The sequence below is a fragment of the Trichoplusia ni genome, chromosome 3 (genome assembly GCF_003590095.1).
Source record: "Trichoplusia ni isolate ovarian cell line Hi5 chromosome 3, tn1, whole genome shotgun sequence".
Taxonomy (NCBI): Eukaryota; Metazoa; Arthropoda; class Insecta; order Lepidoptera; family Noctuidae; genus Trichoplusia; species Trichoplusia ni.
The window spans coordinates 659,018-681,634 of record NC_039480.1 but is presented as its reverse complement, the minus strand read 5'-3'; the positions used below and the strand labels follow the sequence as shown (position 1 = coordinate 681,634).

The following is a 22,617-nucleotide window of genomic DNA, read 5'->3' as shown; positions in this document are numbered from 1 at the left end:
AAACCCGGCTGACAGGACATACACATTACGTGTACCGATTACCACTATCGATGGTCGCGGTTACGATTACTGTCGAACCAGAATCGACTAAACTAGTCCAATAGTGATGGGACATGTTACTAATGGAGTGACTCGCAATATCAGTATCGAGTTATCTTAATTAAACCAATTAGTTTTTATATACTCGCACTAATTGTGTGGTTACAAACATGTACGTTTTTACAACTGGCCCTAGCGAAATAAAGCCATATTTATGTGCGATATTAAGTGAGCATAATGTGTGTTTCTCGTTTTCTTACACATAAAAAGACGATTGCAAAGTCACTTATTTACGTAGCTCAATGTATCCCAAATTGATGGGCTTGCATCTCACGCAATCGACTAAATCAATTGCCAATAATCGCCTAATTAATATTTATACGAAGGGCCATCACTTACGGCAATCAACAGTAGGCTTTCTTTTAGTGCTATTATTATTTAAATGAAGTAATCACAAATTTCGGTTCAGCTTATATCGGCTGTCTATCACTTTATATTATTACATCGTTAAATTTCAAGTTTCTTAAATAAATGTTAAACACATTCGCCCACACGAAACAACTTTCTAAAGTCAGTTTTAGTAAAACACAGAGTTAATTAGTCGATTAGTGAGCGGCTGACTATTGGGCACATGTTACCGAGTGTCTAAGACTAGGTCTCCTAATAAGGTGTTTTATGACTTGTTTTGCCCGGTCGGTCCGCGCGACCCTTTTAAGGTTTAATAGATTTAGTTACACAATAACAAAACGTAGGACAGATGTCTGAGAAAGCAATAAACCACTTGGTAGGTAGCTCTGTTAGGGCTGGATCGGTAACCTCGGCGAAACTTGTTTAACACGCATTTATGCATTCAAATTTATAACAGCTGTTTTTTGTTATTTATAGCTAGAACTTTTTTTAGATTACGAACAACATGGTCTATGTTATCCTTATCGTTTATTTTCTTACCCAAAGAATAATACAACAACAAAATTTGCATGCAACGAATGCAACGTTTCAATATTTTATATGTATTAAGAGTTATCTCGACGTGAATCTATTACACTAATGAGAAATTAATTTTCAAAAGACGTGAGATTCTACTTTTACTTTATTACGTAAATTCGATCATAAATTTACGATACGTCTTCGTAACTTACTTAAATTTATATTAGTATTGATAGCTGCGCGGATAGCCAAGTAGTTGGTCAAAACGAAGAACCCACTAACCGCGTGGTGGCGCGGGTTCGAGCCTCGCGTGGGACAAGCAATTATGTGATCCACGAATGCTTGACCTAAGTTTAGGTGTCTGTGTGCAAATTAAATTAATAAAAGCTGGAGACGTTTTATTTAAAAAAAAACACGTGGTAAAGTTTTTTTTTAGCAAACGTCTTCCGTAAAAGTCTTCAGTGTCATAGATTTGTTCTAGAACAGTAAGTAATGTGTGATACTCAAAATACCCGTTTCTTTTAATAGAATAATAATTATGCATCTAATAGACCAGTTTGAACAATCAAAATGGATTTTGTACAACTAATAAATACATCAAATTCAAATTGATATCTCAATTTCGTTAATGTTAAACTACGATAATACATTAAAAAACAATTCCGATCCTTCAAACCTGCGCCGGAACACGACCACAAATGTAAAGTCGCCGAGAATCCATTATAAATTAATTTATTGTTATGTTCAGTCTAGATTATTTAAATATCACTCGTATTTACATACAAACGGACCACCCCATATTTCTTCTCGAACCGGTGTTTAAAACAGCATTACAGTTAGCTACCCTTGTTAAAAATATGTAAATCGCGAATATCATGGTAATGTCACGATTATTTCGAAGAAAAAAACTAGGACGAATGTAATTCTCCTTCAACTGGACTAACGTAATCAAGTTACAGACTTGTCTCAATTATAATAACAATGTTTTATGTTTCCCGTTTCTACATTTTGCTATGGCTGTTAATTATTTAATCAACATTTAAAAGTGAGACTTCAAAACCAACATTTATTTTTTAATTTCTCAGCGAGGCCGTGACCGCCATTCTATGCGGCTTCTTTGCACGAACCGACACTGTTTTTAATTAAAATCTCCGGTGAAGTCTAAGATAACAGCATGCTGAATAAATATCGTAGATTAATACTTTGATGTTGAATTAACAATTCTACGACATCTAAATTCAAAATTTATTTTTAGTCGATTATCAGTTGAGTAGCATGGGAATCGACCGTACACCGCCCAAAGTAGCTTAAAACTATAAAAATAAATCGTAGCATCTTGATCGAAAGTGAACGTAGGCGCACCTGTGACGCTTAGCCGTGACCGGTTAACGTTCTGCTCTTTTTCGGCGGGTCACTGTGACGCTCCGGAATACCGTTACACAAACATGGTTCTCAACTTCTCAGCTTACGAAATATTTATGCTTTTTAAGAAATATGGACGGCGTGTTTCGACAAACTGAATCTGTCACCGCCTTAGTAGCGGCCGACCATGAGTCATATCATTTTACCACGGTAGAGCGCGCGATGGACAGGACAATGTGTAATGAAAAAGGGCTTCGCCACAAACGGGACGCGGAAAAAAACGTCCCACTGAAACGTTCACCGTTGCACAGACATGATTGAGTAATAATGCATGAATTATTTACGATGTGGTAATTTCCTGGCCGGCCTTTTTAGGTAATTCGCGGCCAGTTGGGTTGTCTTAACTCATACAAGAGTTGCTCTGAAGGCGTACTTTATGTTTCCCGGCCGTATCATGCGTTTGCTCAAGCAAGATTTATGGCAGAATAAATTAATGTCTTTGCCTCATATGACCTTAACGACAGACTATTCTTTATTGCTGATCGAACTTTTTTTCAGAAGTAGGTATAAGACTAAGTTTAGGGTTTGAATTAAATCAAGTTATCATACAATTAACTTAGGTGAGTTTTATAAAGAAAATGTAAGTTAACCTCCAAATAGACCGTAAATGGTGAATCAAGTGACCCAGGTCGCATGTAATACTCTCTTTATTTGGTCACAAACCGCCTACAGATGGGTAATTTCGTTGCAAGGAGACGCACTATCCTAACTTGGCATTGATTTATTGCGTAAAACGTCTAGACGAAAGAGGCTTCATTAGTATTTAATTAAGAACTCTAAAAAACCGCAAAACTCATTCAAGTATGGAGGCTAGAAAATGTGTTCTGCGAAAGCTTAATACAAAAGACATTAAAAACCGCATACATTCGTTCATCAAGTATCAGATAAAACAAACATTTTATGCTACATTTTTATCGGTGTCACGACATTTTACATCATAATAGCATTTGACAAGGAGCCGCTAGCCGTCCCGTTGCTTCAGAACGTACGCTAGCAATGTACCATCAGATAACGTGGGCGAGACCGACGCGTTGGCGGGAAATTAAACGTCACGTTGACAGCGCGCGTAACTTGACAAATAGTTTTTTTCTTTATGTTTACTTTCGGCCAGTTACACACCTTTAAAAGGAGGTGTTAAATGTTTACAGATCCCATCAACACCTCGAGTCATAAAATCGTCGACTATCTGTATAAAAGGGTGGCAACAATTTCAAAAATGCTCACTGTAAACACGTTTTTCAATAAACAAGCGCGCTATTACACTTTCTGAACGATCACGTTTAATTTTTATTAGGCACGACATTGCCGTTTCTCTGTTAACTTTGTGCAATATTGAATAAATAATTATAACATTCAATTTAAATTAGTTTACAGTAAATAGGTAGGTAGATGAATTTGTAACCAACTAAGTGATTTAACTCATGCAGTTAAGGAATTATGTTGAGATAAGAAGGTGTTTCGAAATGTACGAATAATTTCAAGTAATTTAAACCTTGATGCTATTAATAGATAGAGGTAGATGAAAGCCTAAGGTCACAAGGGCTTGAGCTTTAATATAACGACACTACTTTATCACAATTAAGTACCCATTATTTGTGAAGACAAATATTTATAAGGGAAACAATAGCTGCCAGTTTGCGTCTCTGACATAGTTATAGATCGTTACATTCTAGTTTCGACATGGAATATTTCGGCCCTCGTTATTCGTCAATGTCTTCCATATGACACACCCATTCCATATACATCAAGTAGTTAAAAAACGGAACATGGCAAAAAATAAAATCAATCCTAATGCATATTTATAACTGTCACGTATTAATGCGCTTCAGATGTTATATCTGACTTTTATCCGTATTATTTATTGATATTTTGTTCTTATTTCGACAACGATATAAAATCTAACAGTAATAGCTTAACCGAATCCGTAAACCGTTACATATTTGCTTGTGACAGTTGTGACTGGTGACATAAGAACGCCTCCGTTTGGATTAGACGCCGACGCTGCTCGCGCACACCCAATGTCACAGAACGCTAATTAAATAGTGCTATCTGGGCCTTGCACCTACGTGTTATGAAAAGTTACATTTCAACATAACAGGTGTCTTATAACCAATTAATTAAATGTATTACTTACTGATTGATTAAAGGTCAAGAGGAAAACCAGTTCGTTTTATTATTGATACGAAATAAATTAAATATCTGTTTCCAGTTTCATTTGTAACTGACTTGGGAACGATTTGAAACAGGAACACATTTCTATTTTTTTAATTTAAATAAATGTATATACTTACAGCTATAAAAAACTAATATAATATATTCGATCGTTCCTCTAATGTTTACATTTTAATTCTCAACTACCTTTCAGGTGTCATGGTCACTCACTGCAAAGTTTATTCGACACATAATATTTACGTAAACTTAAAATCATTATGTAATTGTACATATTATTATTCAAAGTTTTAATAGCAAAATTATTATGACTGATTTTACAAGCAGAATGCGTTAGGGTCAAAGCGCGTCCTTGTCATAAAAACTTGCTTGGTTTATTTGTCTATGGGCAAACGTCATAAACTAACCTTGGTCAATAACATACCTAGTACCTAGTGTTCGAAAAATAATGACTAATATAGGCAGCCATCTGCTTCATGTGTACAAACAATATGTCTATGACTATTAGAGTATTAGAATAGATTTACCAGACAACAGTTTTCGTTTGTAAAGCAATGTTGAAAGTCTTGGTCCTTGGTCTATATTTTTCTGCCAACTAGATATTAAACGGTCCCACATGTTTATTTTAAAATACCTAAATGGAAATAGGTCCCTTTTTTGGGCAAGCAATAGTCTATTAAAACTATGTTTGGCTTTAAGCGATTTTGGTAATTATTATTATCATTAAAAAAGAACCTCTTATTTGCAGACTAAGAACTTCCATCTTCAAGCTCAAGATACTTAAAATGCCTTAATATAACCTTAAAGAAATTAAAAGAAGCCTTTTAAACTGCTTAATTTGCACGAGGCCCACTAAAATAGTTATTACCACTCGCTTACCGCTTAATGAGTGCAAAAACTTAATCAGATCCAATTCATGATGACTCTTTTGAATGTCGGCTCTGGTAACTTACCTGTAAAGAGAAAACCATTAATTAAAACGTTGTAGCGTTAAATGTACATGTAAAAAACCTTTTTAATGTTCGCAGTGAAGCATAATGTTATACGATGTTAATTTTTTTGTGAAAAAAATAAGGATATATTTGAATCGCTATGTGAATAATAATACCAATATGTATCTGTCATGGAGGGCAAAGACCCACAAAACGAGGACTTGACCACGGTTGGTCAGTCCGATGTGTTCTTCCATATGCTAATAGTCATATACCTATAGATAAGAAAAGAAATCTTGGGTAGATGGGCCAGTTAATAAAGGAAGGTGGTCAAGGACTTTTTTGTAGGGGTTCTAGTAATCCTCATGGACACCCACCTCCTCGAGAAAGGAGAAGGACAGAGTGACAGACACTGACTAAATCTAAACAACGTCGCACTCATTGGTCGGTGGTGCGATCATCACGCTCCGACCCTGGAGATAATGGTCCAGGACTCTCTTTACGGGTGGTTAGGCGGGTGAATCTTGGACACCAAATCGGGGAAGAAGGGGTAGAGTAGTAGAGTCAGACTCTCAATTATCATAATTTATCGACACCTCGACTTGTCTCCCACATTTAGTCAGTACACGACAACATGCATGCCGGCGACGTGTATAGTGCGTCGGTTATAGTCCACGCTTGCCAAATGTATCGTTAACAATCTGGGAGACAATGTACAATGATCATATATCTCGTCTTAATCATAATAAAACAATGAAGTTATTTTGTCAACATCGTTAAGCAGATTATGTATTGAAGAATGACCTGCAGACAAACGAGATACAAATTTCCCGAGAGATAGAAATCAGAAGACAATGGCTAGTATTAAATCTCCTCATGAATGAGGACTTCAGGATCTGCCAGTGGTAATAAATTGGAGAGTTTATAATGACGCTTATAGGCCCGGTCGTAATATCCTATTTAGCACACATATTTTGGAGAAATATCACCGTCTCTTAATTCATTATTCTAGCAGACGAGAAGCGAGATGGTGCACTGCCCGGCGTAGAGCAAAATCTCCCTTTCTCTCTCTAGTAGTGGGTGGGCCTACGTTTCAAAAATAATCCTGTCGTTTATCCTACCTAAAAACTACCTCACCAGGGTGATGTACTCAAGTCTTACTTGGTGACGGAGAAGACCGAAAAATATCAAAATCAAAATTATATGGAAATCAAAATACAATTAACCGCTAAAACAGGTAACTACCGAATCGTAACGAAATTGCAAATCGTTAATAAGACATAAAACGACAATAATTTACGTTAAATTTATTCGAATGTCGCCCGATACAGTATTGAACATGTTTTAATCGTTAATAAACCGAAAGTAAAACTATTTACTGGTTACGTTGAATGGCAGTAACAGCTTTTATAGGTTAAGTATTACATTAGCTTATTTTAATAAATTCAATTTGTTTTAGTTCTTGAAATGACATGTTAATGCAAAATTAAATCATTTACTTTATAATTATTACTTTTGATGATAAAATAGCTATTGGATTCGACTTTTAATATGCAATCATCGAAAACTAAAATGTGGTAACTCCAAAATTGGCTACAAGAAATTATTCAATGCTTTTTTGCCCTTTTGGAGTAGGTTCCGATTCGGACCTATGTCCGAAATTCTTCTGTGCCCACTTAACACATAATTGTCAAATCAGCTCAGGTATGCAGTTGCCAAATTGACCGAGCAGAATACATGAGGACTAGTCGGTGGATTTGTAGTGGGCGTCGAGGCCGGCTCGGCTCTCTCAGCAAACAATCAATGAATGACAAATTATAATTATTAATAAACTCTGACATTAACGAACTGGCAATTAACTGTACGTAGACTTAGAGAATTGTGTCGAATGAATTTTGATTCATGACTTATTTACTTTTAGGGGTCCACACCTAAAGGGCAAAAACGGAATCCTATACCGAGGCTCCAGTGTCTACTCATCTGTTCACAAATCGTATCTTATGAATCGAATTTTCTAGAGTTGAAATTTTTAGATGATGTCTTTATGTTGCCGCTATAAGAGCAAATTGATACGGTCATAAATTTGATAGGTAACCAATTTGTTCTGCAAGTTTGTTTTCTCTAGCATATTAGTACTGAACACTGGGTGGTACAGTGATGGGAAGGAGATACAAAATGTTACTACAAAACTTATTCCATTTTCTACAAACTTCCATGAAATTCTCTCGCAGAGAAAATACATTTTCTGGTGACAAATCTTGGAAACCGATGATAAATCCAAACCAATCACGTTTCGTAAGGTGTAATTTAATGTTTCTATTAATTCTAATTTATACGACGCACTCAAACAACCTGCTGAGGAAAGCTACCATCGTCTGGACATTTACGTTCAGTAATAATGAAATCAGTTATATGCCTTCCATTAAAAGGCATTTACGTCAATCTTATAGGCTATTAAGATCCAAGTAATAAGCACCTTAGTAATTATGTATCACGAAAGCAATGAATTAATATGCCATCCGGAAGACAATAAACCTATATTGAGTATATCCTTGGCACAAGAATGGAACAACTGTGGCTAGACATTCCAGATCTAGGTGATTGCAAATAACTCAGATGCTGAGAAAAAAAACGATGATTTTTACAATACTCAGTGAGAATTTTATTCGGTTCCGTTCAAACGTGATGTGAATAAAATTATAAGAACAGGAAAGATTAAGAATGAGGAATTAAGACATTTAGCCACAACACTTAAAACGTCCTTATTAAGAGTTGTGTCATAAATTGATGAAGCAAATTAATAAAATACATTGTAAAACAATCTAGAACCGTTTAGACCAAATATGGTAGGTGTAAACACAATAGTTAATGTGTGATCAACATGATTGGCAGTTATGCAAATATTTTTAGTCTATTGAATACTGTAACCAGGCGGTAAGTTTAGAAATGTAACTTAAACGGTTTTTTTTAATAAAGAATTTTGGAGGCAAGGCTTATTTGATATCTCATTTAGCGATGAAGAATGTCGAAGCCTTTAAATTGCAGTATATTTAATATCTCCTAAGATCCCAAAGTTTCTCATCCACACTCGCGTTTCATGCATCGCCAAGCCAAATACTCGGGACATGCAAGTCAATTCAGTTTTGACGTCCAACGATGCGAAATCGTTGCAGTCCGCCTCGATGGCTGTGTAGATACACGCGCACTATTAGCTTTCCTGTTGCAACATTAAAATACCCGCCAAACGTGGAACGAGACCCCAAAACTTCTAACACAACAAAGAAAAGTCGAAAATCGCACGCGACTCCGTAACAAACGCCGCAAATTTATATTGGTACGAACTAAAATGGCTCCGTTCACGCACACAGCAGCAAATATGATGGATTGGCGGTGCCGCGCGTGGGCATGGTGTTCTGCAAGTATGCTAATTCTTTGCATGCTACACGACTGAGGTTACGTTGGTACATGGTTAGAGCGTTCGATTGTTCGTCGTGGGACATGCGTACTCGCGGTTGCGACACACTGGTACTACCTGAGCTGGTGAATGTGTCGTTTTGTCAGGACTATTCCATTACTGTTCGTGAGCACTTGAGACAGAAACTTCACATCATTTGATTATAAAAACTGACGTCCACCGGTCCACATAAATATGACAGGAAATCCAGACTTCTCAACGGTTCAAGAAACGGTACCAAGTAAATAGACGAGGCTCAGATTGTAAAAAAATACTTGTATGAAGAAGAATGCCAATTAATACTGAATACCTGCCTCGTTAGGCACGTACTAAGCACTTGTCAAGAAAAACATTCAAGTACTGTAAACTTAACGAATGCCTAAGGCACGTAACATATATGAAGGACAATATGCGCAATAAAGAATCTGCATGAATGTCTGACTGTTATCATCGTAAAAACCATGCCGAGTCAATTAACAGCGTACGTGGAAGCGAAGCGTGAGCTCATCACGACCGCCCCTGTTTACAACGCCGTATCCGCCGGGACTATCAAGAATTTAACAATACCTGATCATCTTCCAAACACTAAATAACAAACAAAGCATGCCAAAACAATGAGGAACAATGAAAACAAACGTGTTGACACAACATTCGTCTGGAAATATGCAAGAACATTGCGTGTGACGGGCACTGTGACGAAACTCGATCCCGGTGCATCCGAACGTTTTTAAACAATGGCGGATTCGGGTTCCCGCGCGAAATTGACAGCGCGCGAACAATCGACGAAATAGCTGTCGTGTTTTGCAATGCCGAGGAAGCGAAAACGCACCGATACGTGTGAGGATCTTCTTTTGTTTTACAAATGATTTTTGATACAGGCCGCCATCAATATCGAATAACAATATTATGTTTGGAATCCCCACGAATAAACAGTTTGGTATGTCAAAGTAATTTTGTTCCCAAGCTAATCTATTGAAAGGTTCTGTTTGGAAATCACGCATTCCGAAATCCAAATATATCTATCGTAGGTACATTGGCCAAAGACTCCAAATGCATTACCAATCTCTAAAATATTTAGACGCACGTAACCTTTAGCACGGATTTTACTTAACATATCAACGAATTCGATGTATTTTATGTTCGAAAAATTCATGACGTAATATTAAATTGGACATTTTAAGCCGATGAACTCTGCCTTATGAAGTCTTATGTCAACATGTAAATACGATGGGATCATAACTGGCTGGTGAAGTGTTACAAATTATCACTTACAAATTATATTTTAATGCGGGTCTGAAGTCGTAGTAATATATTTACTAGGTAATAACTTATATGTATTAGCATTTGGCGTGGCTTTTGGGACTTTTTAACTGTTGTGCACTCTACCCACGGCTCATCTTAGACAGAAGGTAATTTCGTCATTCGATAAGTAAATGATGGCAGCGTAAATAAACAAAAAAATAAAAGAGAGGTATAGGTTTGAGGCAGAAACAGTAAATAAAGAAATGGTCTGTGCGGTTATCAATGTTTTGCTGCACTTCAATCACAAGACATGGCTTAAATACAGTCATTCAGTCGCTTTCATCTGCCACTGAATAAAGCAATACTTGAAAAAAATACTCATAACGAAAGCATTCCATGTTTTCGTAAAAGTAATAACTTTCGAATAAATGAAAAGGTCATCATACTCTTATTACTCTTAAATAAAGCCTTATTATGGTTTTACATGTCATCTGACGTCATTAACTAAATTACGACATTACTTTTGGTAAACACTACCTTTCAGATTTCCATCATGGAATGGATTTCAATTGCAAAAAACTGAAAGTAAGCCAAAACCATTTTTGAAAACGTTCGGCGTGTATATTTTCTTTTCAAATCTTTATTTTAGATCAAATTTCTTAAAGCTTGTATGCTATCTGTAGAGATTTTTTTAGATGTGGTTCAAAAAGCCTCAAAAAGTTCTCAAGGACCTTTAAGAAAGTTGGCGTTAAACATCCTCATCTTTTAAATTAAATTTAGTTCTCAAACTAAACTACTACGACAGCACGGTATGGCACCAATGTTTAAATAAAACCTTTTTGTGATTTAGTGGGCAGTGTGCACCGAGCGATGGCGAATGAGAATTGATGTCGCTCCACGGATGCCGTTTAGCATTGTCAGCTGGTAATGTTAGATCATTTTGTATTTAAATTGCTAATGGCTTGTAAATTTCACTGGCTGTATTATTATATGCGATGCCGTGAAGGTCTTGCAGTTTAAACTTTGTTCAATTTAGATTTAAATGTGATGTGGATTTGGTCGTAAGGGTTCTCAGCTTCTGGTTTTTTTTAGCTTCACGCATTTACTTACCGTAACCAACAGCTGACACGTTTTAGGTATGATTATTTGTTTTTTAAGTTATTTACCGACACGTTTGGGCTTAATTTTTGTCTCTTTCCCGAGTAAATAATATACTGAAAAATAAACCGTAACAAAAAAGTTCGACACAAAAGTAGAGACTCTAAAACTAAAAAAAAAAACGGTGTGACCGCGCATTGATTCAAAATGGGAACTAGTCCATCTTCCATCAAACGAATCCTCGCTCGGAATATAATTAAATTTGATTACCTATTTATAATTAACCTAGAAAACAAGGACGAACGATGCCGAAGCAAAGAATAATACATCGAATATGAATTAGCATCTATTAGATCCAGTTAACGAGTGCACTTGACAGCAATAATAAGAAGGAAATTAGTACACAGAGCTCAACATCGATCATGGCGAACCTAAGATTAAGTGGGTAAATGGTGTCTTGCCCGGGGCCAGCGGGAATAAAGCAAACTAACTCCATTCAATATTCCAGTTAGCAGTAAATTGTTAATTAAACCTCATACACTTAGTTCTTGAAGCAACGTGTTCGGAACGAGCCTTGGGTATCTACATTAATTGGGTATAATCTTTATGTACTTTATAACAGGTAACCTGTACTTGTGGTATAAAGTTTTCATAAAGCTTGGTCAACATTTTCCGGGTTCACATTGCTGTTAAATAAGGACAAGCGGATACCTATCATCATATATCAATAAAATGGGCATTACATAAAAATCTATAATAACGGATTAAAACACGCAGCTATTCAACAATAGTGAAAGTGAGCAGAAATGATTTAGTGTTTTATAAAATTTTCATTGAGATAAAACATATTAAAACAATGTAATTAATTAATTTTATTCATTAAACTGCATCATGTGTATAAACAAACATGATCTCGTAGTTTAAAGTCGTAAAAACGAAACTACCCACCTGTGCTAACAAACACAGTCATCGCTACTTCCTAATTAAGATTCTGCCGGCAGTTCTACATAGACTGTTCACTGTATCAATGTAGAAATACGCACGGAAACAACCGAATTCGGACTCGGATCTGGTTGCAATTTTTATAGTCAAAACTACGTAACCTTTCTCCAGGCTCGGTTCCACGACTCGATTATCGATTACAATGTTGCGTTCCGTTTGCATCACAGCAATTGCTTCACTCTTAATCGTAGACCTTTTACGGCACTGAATTATCGAGTTACACTTGTATCTTCATTTATTTCTCTAATTGATCGAATTGAACGTTTCACTATAACTACTAATTGGACTAATCGAGACTTCACAACGCGGCCTGGGAACAATTTCACTTGCATCAGCCGTTGCCTCCTTGTTTCTTTCACAAAAGACCAGTGTGTAATCAATGTATATAATTATTTGGTTAAGCGATTCCGCCTCGCAGGTGAACATTTTGCGGTTAAATATAGCCGTGGTCACGGATAAACACGCAATTACGAAATTACCATATGCGGCCGACTAGTATTTTATTGGACGCGTACTTAACGGTATGCTTTTGGTTTGGTACCGCGTCGCATCAAACCGGAATGTGTTTTCAGATGGGAACACGACCGATAAACATAAAAACAACACTATCTAGGAATAGCATCCATTTAGTGTGGACAAGCCTGCACTATCGACACAGAAAACGCAACGAAATAAAATGATAAAAAATAGTTAGCAATTAAAAGCACGCACGCCGCACGAAGCACTCATTTGTGTATGCAAATGCCGCCATATTGACTTTTTTACGGTTGCGTACGGAAAATGAAACAAATTGTGTTTTTAATGTTTTAATTAGAGATCCGCTTTAGCGGCGCACCGCTATCTTTCGTCTAGATAGTGAATATGTTAATGTGAAAACGCATGGTGACTCGTGAAACATTACTGAGATAACCAACCTACGGTAAGTATTTGATTTTAACAATATCTGTTAATGAATGGTGTCCCATTGAGGGTGTGAGGCGACTCGTATTGTTCGCTCTCACTACTGATGCGACTTGACTACCAAAGGTAAATAATCGCTCCACACGACGCCATGCATTCCCTGCACCTAGCTAACGACGTGTAAAATACACTTAATGTGTTCTTTAATATATCACTTTGGTTCCATAAAAATGTTTACGTTGTCCGGCACAAACGCGTATCCAGAATTAATCTGACGGGTGCACACGTGAGAACGAGTTTCTATATGAATTTGATATGTGACATCTCTCCGATCGTAGACAGAGTGGCTCGTAAACTTTAATTCGAAGCATAAATTACCTTTGTTGAGATTTACCATCGTGTAACGCAATACGTACTCCTAAAAATACGAATAGACGCTGAATAAAAGACAGTCATTAGTCGCTATGATGCTGCGAGCGTGGTTGATTCTCGTCCAGACAATGAAATGGAACGCATTACATTCTGCCTTGTTCTTTATAACACCTTTTTTTCCCTATTTCTATTAATGTACTTGTCGTCTGAAGATTTAAATTGTCTTTTAGACCAGGCCTTCGTTGAAGGTTTTATAAACAAGACGAGGTGAAGAAGGGTCACACCATTTTTTATGCGGAACTTCTAACAGGTTTGCCGTCACACTTATTCAAATAAAGATTAATGAAGCAAATGTTTGCTATCCTTAAACTATCTTGTTTAGCTGAAGTAAACAAAGGATTAAATTTTCATGCGTTAAGATGACATTCAAAGTAACCAATGACTTAAGCCAAAAGCGTGTTACATTAACTTATCTAAGGATATCGAAGGTTAAATGCATTAATTAGCTTTTGCTAGAAGTAAGTATTGGTTATCGAAACACTTTGATAAGTCTTTAATCAGATCGGAGTGACATAATTGTTAATGGAACTCATTCACTACCGAGCTACACGTATTTTATTTATTCTAAAAATATTTGCATACAGGTACTTAATGAGGCAAAACAAAAAACCGCAAAATATTTATAAACCCAAACAACTGTTGAATAACACGTTTTCATTTGCAACCTACATAGATAAAACCTCATTGGTGACTGGCAACACATTCCAACGCTATCAAATTACGGAGTACCGGTCCGGTCCCACCGGCAGACATTACGCGTGAATTTTTAATTAGACGGTTTACAATGAAGACGTAAATATGATACACTATCGAGTTACGACGCGCGCTCATTTCGCTTTGTCAAATAGGTGTTAATGTTGACTTTAATTGTTCGCCTTATCCGGTGTTGAGTTCGCGACGCGACCCACATATTATTGTTATTTAGCGCTGGCAACTCATTGTACTGTTAACGGTTTGTAGATACCATTCCAAATTCAAAACATCGGGTGTGTTATATTTCTTACCGATCGATGGAATAAATATTGATGAAATAAAATGTTTCGGGGTCAATCTATTATAGAAGTAATCATATCGTGACTGTCTTAAAAGGTTTTGATAAGTTTTTCTATTTCTAATTTAGAGTTAATTGGCGCCAGGTTCGATTTCCAAATCATTTTAGTCTCACACATTAGGCGTGCGCGTACACAAAAATGCCAGCCGGGGGCGGGGCGCGCGGCCGTTGCACCTGGCGATCGCGCCGGCGCATTCCTCACGCACTCCTTTTTATGCTACACTACAAGTTTAGCCCAACCATTCTAATCTGGACTTCTTCTCCCCTTTCCGCCGAAGATTAACCATCTTAAAAAGGTCACGATGCCTCTCGTGCGCGGATCCGGTTACACTGGGCACTGACGTAGGAACGGAACGCAACATCTCCTATTTTCCTTTTTTTTATTTAACTATTCCATCTCCACGTCTTTGTTGCTCGGCAGTTCGGATCAAAAGATTTTTGGAGACGACCCCGGAGTACAGCCGCCACAAATGCAAGAACAAATATTTACCGTGTGTTGTGTTTGAGCAGTGGATTTATGACTGCTTTATGAGAGCACTTGAGATTTGACAGAAAGAATTAGCGGGCACACACGAAGTGGTTAAACTTTAATTGGGAAGTAGTTGTAATATGGTTAAAGTTTGTTTGGGAGATGGAAGTCGTAAATCAGACCATAAAACCTTTTAATTTTAAGGATAAACATAATTATAATGGTCAGTTTGAAAGCGTATTGGAACTACATCGTAAATAAAATTTATTCGTCTCAGCGAAACTAACGGTTCCGCGTCGAGTCAGAAACGTGCGGACACAGGCATGACAAACACTAGTTCACTACTTTAATTTTAAAACATTAAGGACGGCCAAGCTTAGCACATGTGTTACCAGTTACAAAATATTTATTTTTTGTCACACTTAAGTGTGTCAAAGTACTAAACGCGTTTGCGAGCTGCGCTTACGCATTAACCGCAAAAGTACGCTGCGCCGGCGCCACCAGCCGTCGAAAACATTTCAAACCTGTTCGTGCAAAACGTTAATTTTGTAAAACAAACACATATGAGTTCGACCTACAAACCTGAGTTAACACAGCGAGAAAGCTGGAAAAGCTCAAGTATTTCCACTTCGACTTGTTCTAATTGAATAGGAAACTTATGGGAATAGCACTGAAGCCTCTAAGATTTTAGCAGCTGAGCGTTAACTATGTACTTGGCGTCTAAAAGAATCTAGAAGTCTAGAAGGACAATGGATACTAACCACATGAAAATAAAATGTTTTCCTTTCCTAATAATAGCATGCATTTTCCCTGTAGATTACCAGACTTGAATGAAAGCTATTAAAACACAAGATACCAAGCGATATCAACTTCCTTACTGATAACCGAATGACGTAGGTGCACAATGTCAAGTGATCTCTAACCCTGTCCATTGAAGAAGACACTTAGTATGATGGATAAGCCGTTAAATAAATGATATGTTTATATACAATAAGGCAATTAAAAACACTATTTATCTTTAAACACTTTGCTATCGGTATCCATGTGCAGTTTTGCTGTTTAAGCGCCAGGCTTGACCTGCCTGTAAACCAGACAGTAATCAACAACGGTCACATTAAAAGCGATGAATCAGTATCTTAGACTTAATCATAATTCTAATCAAGAAAGTCATAAAATATAAGTTACAGTATCAACAAATCCGAGTTATGCAAAGAAGTATGCAATAATTTTCTTCGAGTAATTCCTCCTTTAACCACCGTAATACATCATACAGTTTCTGCCAACATGTCCATACTTACATACCAAGAAACAAATTGATAGGTACGCAAGTTTTTCTAATGAAACCTCCTTGTAAAACATACTTCTGGTATTTCACGAGCAAGAAAAGCAGCATGTCTAGATAGGAACAAACATTCCTAAGACGCTTAGAAACCGGAAAGATACTACCAGCTTTATCTTCCACGTTCAAGAGACAAATACTTCTATTAATGGATAGATAACGTTATCAACTTCCAAACATTATGTCAGAGTTGGTTTTGCGATTAGACGGCCCGACGAAAGAGGTTTGACATAACCGAGCTGAATTAACTGCTGATAAAGGTAACTGCTAGTAAGGCCGTTTTGGGTAAATATTTGTTTTATTTTATACGTAACAATAAGATCTATCAAAAGCCGGAAGATTATTAAGATTTTTTAAATGTCTTTCATTGAGGATGAAGTTAAGTCCTGCGACACAACTCCAATAAGATTTTTTTTTAAGATTTCGAGGTTAAAAATTATATACATTGTTACATACCTATGTAACCTAGAATAATGGTTTTTTATTCATATTTTGATAGCAGTTTATTACCGTAGTGCAGATCGCTATTAAGGAAGGAAACTCCCTCATCTAGGTATCATCACTATTCAAACTGACACATGCGTTAACAAATACATTTTTATTCTTATTTCTCCTCAGCAACAAGAACTAGGCTAAAAGCATTTACCACGGGAATGTACCTTAAGGTCTGGCTGTGGTTTCAAATGTCTACACAGTTGAACAGTAGAAAAAGTGTGGTAAGAATGAAGTACGATAACTATCTTTATATGAAAGCTTTGGCATGAGACTGGAAAATGAGTACAAAGCGATAAACTGTCTACTTATAAAGATATTAAATCAAATACTCATAAAGATTCCAAGTTTCCTCTTTTTAACAATGGTGATTTACATACTTTGAAATAGATATTTTCCTCCTCGTTCACAGCATTAATCCACCATGAAACATTCGCTTAGAACACTACTGGCCAGTTAATTACAAAGGGGACATTTACCTAAATACTAAAAACTTTCACCGACATTCATTCAAGCATAAATATTGAAAAAAAAAATTACCATCCATTTAGCAAACCGTGTAAAGTCAGCGCTCATTGTATCGATCGTTAACTTCCTATTCGCTTCGCGTCACCTTGCGCACGCGCATCCAACATGGCGCGCGTCAGTCCACTTCGTTAGTGGAGCATTTGTCAAGATAATTGTCCGAACACCGACGTTTGAGGCTTTGACATTTCCTGATTATTATGAATAGTTTTCCTTTTGTAATATCAGTTTCAAAACAGGCGGTTAACTTTATGGCACAAGTATAAGATACACATTACAATGGATATGAGTTCTTTAACCGCATTTTTTGAACAAGTATATTGTATGATTCAGCCTTGGCTTTGACATTGTACCGTGTTCAACCAAATTTGGACGTTTTGTGTCCAATTATGTGAACAAACTCGGATTGGCCACTCTGAATATTTTAAATGTTTTGTTTACAGTTATTAGTGACGTTAAAATCATTTTGACCTTCAAAAAGGATATTAAAATGCGAAACAAATGTAAAGAAGTTCAAACTGGATTCATTTATTTTTGTGATCAAGGCAGATAAAGGCAGGTTGATATGATAACACAGATGTTGCATTTCGGCTAAAAGTTTGTGGACAACACTCATTTCTTTTTAATTGAGTAAAATGTCGGAGGTTTATCATGCCCTCAAGACTTTGTTTGTAAATATAAAAACAGTATTACGGGCCTCAATGGGTTACTTCATCGTCACAATGTTGTCACAGGTGCGTTACTATGTAGGTAAGTCATATAATATTTGTTTAAGCCGAAATTATCGCCAAAGTGAACGACGGACTTATTATCTGATTAAAAAGCCGGTTTAACACGACAGGTGATTTTCTTTCTTGCTCTTTCATAGAACAAATGTATGGTTATCACTCTCCATCGGTTATGAATAATGACATTCGAAGCATTCTTTACTTCTTTCGTGAATGTCTAACTTTGTTTGATAAAATGTTTAAGTGATAAGCGTAATGATGACTATTACGCAAAAAGAAAGATTTGTCTTTACAGTACAATTTTTATTGGATTTAAATAACGAAGTCAATCAGTTGCCAACATTTTTAAAGTGGAATTTAATCAAAGGAAACTCACTACTATAATTTTGATAACGCAACACAGAACCAATATTCAATTAAGCATTTCAATAGCACATTTATAACCTTTAAGTGAACTTGACACGTCTGATGGTGCAATGACAACACAAGTCAAACTTTAACAACGTCGAATACTTTATTCTTCTACCTTCAATTTGTAAAACGCTTTCTTGTTTGCCGACGTCAGCCAGGGACGTGAAAATATTTAGCACGGAGCCATTGTCTATGCAACTCGTAATGTCACTGGTATTATAGAAATTAATTATGCGCACGCATGCGTAAAAGTGACCTCTACGAAGCTGAAACGTTTTGTGAAAGTCACCTGTTTCCTGGTAGATAAAATGACAATTGAAAATGATTACATGGTTTTTGTAACGAAATTGTCTAATTATTGGAAAGTGGGTGCTGAATAAATAAATAAAAATATTTAAATGCGACTGTAAACGGCCTGACCACGATTTCTTGTTTTTCTGTCAGAGCTATGAGATATCGCATCTATTTATGCGGTTAACAAATGGTCAGTCAGCTATCAAGAAGCATCCGACTTACGGTATATTAATGACGGGGACAAGTTTCTAGACGAACAGGGCAAATAGTATTTTGTACGAATTTTTAGAATACAAAAGTATCCTAAATTAGAAAACTATTTGCGAGACGTCACCTGAGGTATAGAACTAGAAATATTTTAAGTTCGTTTAGATTTTTCTTATTCTTAGACTACGACAGACATTCAAGTAAGTCGAAAATATTCGATCAAATCATAACAATAAACTAGTCTCAAACCTGTTTCGGAATAACAATAGCTACAAATACAATTATTCGAATTAAAATAATGATGATGACTGTAATGACATCACTATTTGACGATAATGTTGATTATTAAATGTCTATTTACTGTTATTGGTCTCCCACGGAAAGTGCTACATTATGGGTTATTAGGTATGATACGAGCCTCGGGTAGATATCTGCACTAACCGTGTGATCAAAATGTACGCTTTCAAATGTTTTGAGAATTCACGACGTCTTCATTTCACTATTTTAATAGTAATATTTTTTCTTCGTATAGGGGTAGTTCGTATTTTAAATGTGTCATATTACCGCCTTATTTTATACACTGAATAGTATTTTTTTTCTATACATTTATAACACTTATTGTAAGATTGATAAACACTATTATTACAGCATTAGCGTAAACAGGATAGTCAGAGTCCCAGTACATTTAACAACTGCGATGACAAATCCTTTAGCCAAGGTGGTGATTACAGTGACGGCTCCGAGACCGTTTATTGTCGGCCTCTCAATGACGAGACCAATAACAATGGACTTTTATGACCTGATATAACATGATAGCGATACTATTGTTTTTATTATCGCTAGTTCTAAGCAGGAATTTATATATTTTTCGAATATTCTGGAAGCTTATGACGACTAACCTTAAATGTTTTTTTTTCGTGGTAGGTTGTACCTGTGCTTATGCTGACAATTTAACTTGTATTTCCTGCTATTTATTAATGTACATAAGTAAATAATGTTTATATTTTTTGATGTTAAAGTACTTAGTGTAAATTTAATGGTTGTCTTGGTATTTAAGATTTTCAGATCACGCTTAACAGTTCATATCTCAAGTGTATAAGATAGCATAACATTTCCAGGTTATCGCAAATATTTGTAACCATGAGTAAGAAAAAGAGTAGATCCATACGTATTTTAGTTTTTGTAACTACGTAAATTTATAATTAAAAATACTTCTATAGCCTTTTCTGGGTTTTACAAAATATCAGGTTTCAATATAAACATTAGCTGACCTCGCTTTTACAAGGCAAATATCAACTAATCGGAAACATACCTACCTACTAATTTACTGCTAAACACAGAGTCGGATTATTATGGGTAATTGCGGTAGGTAAGTATCGGTCGAGGTGTCGTCTCGCTTCATACTAAATTCTAAACAAAACTTTTATTTACTGAATCACTTTTTCATTATAAAAATAACATAGCGTTATTTTATGCCATTTTGGTTGAGCCAACCTTACGAATTTCAAATTAAAGAACACCAACACCATAAACAAACGTCAATCAAATCGTTGTCAAGGTCAATAAAAAACATGACGCGTCATTTGGTAAGAGTTTAATAACATACATTCATTTTTATACGAGTACGAGTACCTGGACACGAAAATTCCACAACAACCAGAGATTTTGCACTGAACATGTCGTGCATCCTGTCCGCAATGTGCACGCAACGGGATCTAAGAACGATACGACTCACTACATCTACCTGATAGCGATTCCGTACGTGATTTTTCACATTTATGCAACATCCAAGCAAGTACACGTTTCTACTTGTCGACGGCAATGAATACGTTTTGTAACTAATTAACCTACAAATCCCACAATTCTCTTTACGAATAGTAAACAACAATAATATTCCCGCTTTTTACACACAACCCAACTTCATTAATGAAAGTTTAATTCTGCAATTATTTTCGTCTATAATTTAAGGGATGTGACAATTATTGTCATAGTTGTCAAGTGCAGGATTTCAAGGTTTATTTGAGCGAGTTTATTTAAAGTAATTTTAATAATTTTCATCAAGTATAGAAAAGAGTGTTGATTCGTAGTTCGTACCTCTTTGATTATTTATGTAAACAAATAGGTACCTACCAGCTTTAAACTGGGTCATAGAAACTTATTAACACAGCATTTAAAAACAATGTACAGCTAAGATTTTTTCTCCGAGTACCCACCGATAAAAAAATGTTGTTTGTTAGACGATTACATGTTATATGGTGTACCTATACTACTCAATACCATTTTAATAACTCGATGAAATCCGTTAGATCAACACCTGAAGAGTGCTCGGCCTACGCACACATACACAGTAGGTACATGCTATGATTGTGAACGAACACACCTACACGCACATATTTCGATTTGTTCATTAGAAATAAGCGTTCCAAACTTGAACTTTAGAGGTTTCGAATGACAGGCACACTTACCCGATTAGATTCCAAAGCTTCAGCACTATGCTCCTCCTTCTGTCGGAAGCAATTAGTGCATTTGCTCTTATTGAAGATGTTTGGTGCAAATTTCCTGCAATCCGATCGCCCAGACATGATTGCCAGAGGTCAGGGTCTATTCAACGTTCACTATGTCACCGTACACAGCATGATGCTACTGTAAAACACCCACACTAGACGATTAATCGCCTTTTTTCGTACCGAACAAGTAGTTTATCACGCGCGCACCCACCGGTGAGTGAGCTATCAGCGAAATCACTGCAAATGAAGTGAGCGCTAACGTCATACAAAAAACACATGCACTAAACACAATCTCCTTCGGCAACCGAACACCGAAGTAGTCGTACAATCGCGTAAACAATATTCGTATTCACGTCAAAATATAAAACAATAAACATCGATTTCACAACGAACACGCGGAGTTCGCGAGCGCGCAGCGACACGACCGCCCGTCCATTTTACATCTGATAGAAAAGCAGCGAACACAGTTTGTTGTTTTACAACTTCTCTTTTCTTGTTTATGCGTCTGTAACTTAAATATCTATGTGTGACACTTTCACGAATGTGTGCGTTTATATGCTTGTCTCTTTCTAAAGCAAGGCAAGCGAATAAATCTATCTCTGTCACTCGTTTCATTAATTTTATCCGTCTTGTGCTGCCATCTTTTGGTGATGTTTTCATACTAAAACTTGATGCTATAAAAGCGACTCAGGAGCAGCTTCCAGTGTTCATTCTTTATAGTAGTTGCCTTAAGTTTCAATAGATGGCGGTAGTTCACGACACCGAACATACATCGTTAATTTTAGCTTATTAATTCATAATTGCCTAAACGTAGTTAAGGAAAACGCATTTATCAAAAGGTTTACGGCATACTATAAAAAAAACTTCAATGTTTATTTATCTCCATCCTAGATCACGGAAAAACAAAATTTGCCAGAATAACCGTGATTGTCAAGTTGACAGTCGTTAAATGACAGTGACAGCTTGGACGATCATAC

General features: G+C 36.3%; 1 protein-coding gene across 4 annotated transcripts in view; it reads right to left on the bottom strand.

Annotated features, from left to right (window-relative positions):
* The window catches only part of LOC113508798 (protein outspread), a 230,798-nt gene extending 208,691 nt beyond the window's left edge, over positions 1–22,107 (bottom strand). For all 4 annotated transcript variants that reach the window (XM_026891912.1, XM_026891913.1, XM_026891915.1 and 1 more), the window contains exon 1: positions 21,599–22,107. In XM_026891912.1, coding sequence (XP_026747713.1) covers positions 21,599–21,715 — 117 coding nt within the window. In that variant the 5' untranslated portion in view covers positions 21,716–22,107. The remainder of the gene's footprint in view (positions 1–21,598) is intronic.
* Between the last annotated feature and the right edge of the window lie 510 nt (positions 22,108–22,617).